General features: G+C 42.7%; 1 protein-coding gene and 1 pseudogene across 2 annotated transcripts; both read right to left on the bottom strand.

Annotated features, from left to right (window-relative positions):
• Positions 1–2,367: 2,367 nt before the first annotated feature.
• On the bottom strand, positions 2,368–2,454 carry SARC_30141 (annotated as a pseudogene). The gene has a single exon. The product of its transcript is annotated as a tRNA-OTHER (tRNA).
• Positions 2,455–2,680: 226 nt separating this feature from the next.
• Positions 2,681–4,095, bottom strand: SARC_06713 (hypothetical protein; the record flags this gene model as incomplete). Its single annotated transcript, XM_014299375.1, has 2 exons — positions 2,681–4,012; positions 4,068–4,095. The coding sequence occupies 2 exons, from the start codon at positions 4,093–4,095 to the stop codon at positions 3,294–3,296; spliced, it is 747 nt and encodes a 248-aa protein (XP_014154850.1). The 3' UTR covers positions 2,681–3,293.
• Between the last annotated feature and the right edge of the window lie 1,479 nt (positions 4,096–5,574).

The raw sequence follows: 5,574 nt of genomic DNA, 5'->3' as shown, positions 1-5,574 counted from the left end.
TCCACCTCGGCTCTTCAAGCAACATGGTTAACATTTTATTATGAATAGCCAACACCAACAAGTCCATCATGTCAACATCCTGATGCGTGGTCACAAATCGATATCATATCGATCGTAGTTGTTAGAATCTGAAATAAATATAGACCGAAGTGATAATTAATAGGAGTGGAATGATATCGACAAATATCTCAGTCTATCCTCCCTCTATCTTATACACTATCGAATATTGAAGCTAAAATGCTTTCTTTGACAGCGACTTATTCATATATAGAAATGTCTAGCCAACACCAACAAGTCCACCATGCCAACATCGTGACGCGTGGTAACAATCCGATATCTTATCAGTCGTAGTTGTTAAAATTTGAAATAAGTATAGACCGGAGTAATATTGATAGGAGTGGAGTGATAAAGACAAATATCTCAGTCTATCTCCCCTTTATCTCTTAGACTATCGAAGATTGAAGCTAAAATCAGTTCATTCTTTAGCAGCGACTTACATATATATATTTCTATACGCATAGTACTAAACAGTCAGCATGATTAGCCAACTTTGCATACTGAATCGAGCGGCGTCCGCGACTCAATAATGGAGAGCACAATGAAGAGGTCACGATGAATAGTCAGCCGATCGCAACGTCACTCGACCCACTGAGTACCGTAACCAGCATTTAAACTCAGTACATGCTGTGGTAAGGGCGATTCGTCATGTCGACAAGTACACAATTGCTAGGAGAAATAGAGGCACTGAAGCGAGCTAAGGACTGATAATGTGATATGACTCTTCTAAAGCGCTGTATATAACTTATTCACACCCCAGTATACTCGGCCAATATCCACCTGACGAGCTTCATATTATACACGAGATACTTTCGATAATCAAAACAAACGCAGTCGTTTAGTGTACCCAACCACTAGCCTGCGGCGAGTATTACGACAGGACGGTGTGTGCCACCACTAAAAAATGTAATAGAAAAAGGCATGCATTACACATCAGATTACTCTGTATATTTCCTCAGAAAGGTATTTCATCTTACGTACGAATATATCAAGTAGGAAAATTTACCGTCATCGTACGCATCGGAAGGTTGTGCGGAACAAAAATAGAGTAGCATTTGACATCCCAGTACAATCTGCCATCGGTGTACGTATGTAGTACACGGTGGCAGTACTTTTGACATTCACAAAACCGAACACAGTCAGTCAGCGCAATCAAATGATATCATTCGTTGAGAATTACGACAAAATATTGCATGTCGCACCCCAGCACATTCTATATTGCCTCATATTGACATCCGTGAAATAGTCAGCAAGCGCGACAATTATGACGATCAAGACGAAAGGATTAATCAAGCGCGCAAACCTGTCGCCCATGCAAACATCACGCTGGTATGTGCAACCCTAGCCTACCCTAAAGTATAGATTTTCGCACCTCAGTAAAAGCAGCCAATTCCTTACAATTAAGCTACATGTATAAAAAATGAGCGCGAGTTGTATTTACATTATTAAGACAAAACGAAGTTTTCATGTGGGCGCACTAACAGGCTTTTAGTGAGCATCGCGAAAAAAAAAGGATGCTTTCACACCTCAATGGAAAAAAACCCCAGGTATGATTCACACCTCAATATGATCTGCCAGTTCCCTCAGGCCGAGCTCGATATATGCAGTTTAACAAGCGCGAATGACACTTTTCATTTACAAACAGGCCGTAGCTGACTAGTTTATAAGTGCTCTTCTCAACCGCTATTCAGTAGATAACACAAGAGACAATTGAACATTACGTACCTCCCAAAAACAAGAAGAAAAAGTATATACCACGATGCCACAGTACGCCCTGCCATTTTTTTTAATGATGGGTTCGGTGTATTTATCTCGTACACGGGCAGCTATTCTGACGATTTAGGCGATCTTAGTTATCACCCTTGTGGACATCACAAAGGAAAGCTGCGTGGCGTGTGCACCAAGAAAAAGACCCTTTAACATCTCAGCGTGGTAAATAGTTTCCCTGAGACTGGGCTTGCGTTTTACGTCTCATACTCGAGCGGCTCTTCTGACGATCGAGAATAACACAGATATTAAGTACGTATACCTATTGCACCCGGCGAGAATCGCACCGAAAAGTCATGTGACGTGTGCACCAAAGGAAAAGGAAATTTCTGCTTTCACATTCCAGTGTTGTCAGCATATTCCTTTAGGTTGAGCTGGGTCTGTGTGTCCCAAGCGCTACACTGACTAGCCATTCACTAAAAATCGACGGGTATCTCCCATCTCCCCTTAGAACATGTAGTCTCACCAATATTGGGGATGTATTTGTACACGAATATAGTATATTATGACAATTATATTCACGAGGCTGAGATAGAAAAAAATTCGTAGATGGGAGAATCGAACTCCCATTTTTGCTGATTCGTTGACACGATTCCACAAAGCAATGTTCTGCCATTGAACTAATCCACTTCAACTATATTTTTCGTTATACTCTTATGTATTGATATACATATTCTTGTTTAGTTTTGTTTTGTTTTTGGTGCACTCTGGGAATCAAATTTTCTCCATGTAAATATCAAGCCAAATCGTAATACATTAGACGGCCTTTTCAATAGACGTGAACAGTAAATAATAGAACGCTCATACATTGTCGGGATTATAGTCACTTAGTTGCCGTATGATCACCAACTATTTCCCGCTGCGAACTATTGTTTTATTCCAACATTGTGTATTCATCCACGTCAAACTATGCCAAGATGTTCGGTACCGAATCGTACTAAGCGTTTCAAATATGGATTAGAACAAAAATAATGTCAGGAAAATTCAGTATGCACGTGCATAACTCTTAAGTATGTGACGAGCGCCACCTAGATACAGCTGAAGGACCTATGCCATTTGACAACACCTTTGCATACGATACGACAGGGCTTATCCACTACATATAAACATTATTTCGCATGTCAAATACCGCCCCGATATTCGCTAAATATGAAAACTATAACACTTTATATTATACGGAAAACTCTATTGGTGAACAATAAATATGTCAACTAAATTCAGAACCTCCGTACAATACCGTTGATGCAGCCCCATAAATGGCTTATGAGCTCTAATTGATTCAAGCCAAGTACCAGAGCACCATAATTGCGCTGGATCCAGTTCTTAGTGTATTTTACGATGTTTGCTGCCGAATAAGCACATAATATTCTATACACGGACTTAATCATGGACACGGGCAAGATCAGCGGCAGAGCTGATAGTTAGGTTTATAAGCGAGTGCAGCCTACCAGTTGTGTAAATTGCACCGCTTAGATCACGCCGAGTACTAGCGCACTGGTCAAACCCACAAGTCCCACCGTTGTGGCACCCGTGAAGCCCACTGCGAATGGTTTATACCCTACCCCCTTCAAGGCGGACAAACTAGTAGTCAGGCCCACGCCAGCCATTGCCGTGGTGAGCAATGGCTGCGATAGTGTACTACCTATCATTGTGGTAGTTTGCTTCCACTGATCGGGGGAGAGACACCCAAAAGCAGCACCATACGTATCCAGGCTATAGTCGCCAGTGGACCGCATGCAAGCCATGGCGATGAATCCTGCCACAAACCCGGGCGTGTACTTGTACACCAATTCTATGGCAGTCGGTTTTACTGCAACCGTACCAATGTCGCCAGCGATCGCCTTCTCCGCATGCTTATAACTCATGTAGGGCACAACACCCGCCAGGCACACGTTGCGCGTGAGCTTAGTCACCGCAGCGATTTTCAGCACATCCTCCGCACCGTACAAGGTACTGTACGTTAGAGCACTGCCTAGTACCTGAGATGTGTCGTGCACTGCTAAGCCAAGGAACACTCCGATGCTCTGACTTGAGCTAAATATTGCGTGCGCGAGGTAAGGGTAGGTAAGCATGCCCAGGGTACCGAACGCCACTACATTGGCGACAGCTACAGAAGTTTCCTGCGGGCTGGCCTTGATTGCCGGACTCACAGCACTGATAGCGGTCACTCCGCATATAGAGGTTCCGGCTGGGAGAGGCGATGGGGTAAAACAATGGTTAAAATAGTTATAAGAGATACCCACCGACAGCAGGAGTGTCACACACGAACATTAAGCGGAGGTGTATACTAAAAAAAGCACTCCACACCACTTATGATGTATACCGTTCGGAGAAGCAATTTTCGAGGCGACAAATAATATGATCAGCTATAAGGGAGAACATGCTGGCGCTCGCGAGGACACCCGTGCATACGGCATTAACCTCATGCACATTTGCCCTGGATACGAGTGCTGAAGGTGCATTTACTTTTATCAATTTGTCCTTTTACATAGGCGTTGAGTTATAGAAAATGAAGCGTGACGTCTCAGTTTGCAGACAAGACGTCCATGGTCTCTATCAACATGTGTTCACGACCACATCTCTCATACAATACTCACATATACACACAAAACAGTCACAACTACACGCCCGTGTGTGGTTCGCACAGGTGTCAGTTCATTTGCGCACGACCGCACGAGATATCAGGAACTCCACACGGCAATTTTCATACACCACAGAGCTTGACATTTGGATGATATACTACAGGCGTATGAGGTTAATAGCAAGCCACACGCACACAAAACTTGGGTGGGCTAGGACAGAAAAGATGAAATGCATAGCTATCTTTATGATTAATATAAACTGGTACATATTAACTACAACTGTCAACAATAGTATCGTGCGGATGTTTTATGGTGTTTAGCACTCATGCGGAGCGTCATGAATACTGATCTTGGCGGCGGCATAAAAAATGACATGGGTAAAGTGAACGTCAGGTTTATAATAGAATGCTTGTATATTGGTTTCAAAAGTCAGGGTTTGCGGCGCAAACAAGTGTAAATATGTACATATAATCACACCGAAATTGACAACTTGATATTTAATGTATATTCTACGCTAAACCCCACCCACACCATATTTGTATTTGGCGTCGGCTACTAACTCCGAAGTACAACTTCCAATACAGACTAAGCTACGAGAGTAATAGCTATATATCCATAAGACTCATTTGGCAGACATCAATTGATGCAAGTTCACGCAAACTATGAGGCACCTGTATTTCACCACTAAACTCACGATGCACTATAAAATTGACAGCGGTACAGCCAAATCACCAAACTAGGTATCAGCGCCTATATAGTTGTAAGAAGAGTCATCTACTAAACCCGGTAGGTCTCTACTTGCATCCTCGATGTATATACACATATATACGCAAGCACGTGACTATTGATACGAATACATAGACGCACATGTACATACACAGACACACATGTTTACATAATTACTACGGACGCGTAACCAAGATTATGGAGAGGCTGCGATTTGGAAGTACAGAGGCCTCGATTTTTATTTACATATTGCACACACTCACAAAATTACCCACAGTCTACATCTTTACATACACACACATAATTCGATCTGCACCTTTGCACTTATTCACACATACACACACACACACACACACACACACACACACACACACACACACACACACACACACACACACACACACACACACACACACACACACACACACACACACACACACAC

This window comes from Sphaeroforma arctica, assembly GCF_001186125.1.
Source record: "Sphaeroforma arctica JP610 unplaced genomic scaffold supercont1.491, whole genome shotgun sequence".
In the NCBI taxonomy this organism is placed as follows: domain Eukaryota; class Ichthyosporea; order Ichthyophonida; genus Sphaeroforma; species Sphaeroforma arctica.
This window is presented reverse-complemented; position numbering and strand designations above follow the sequence as displayed.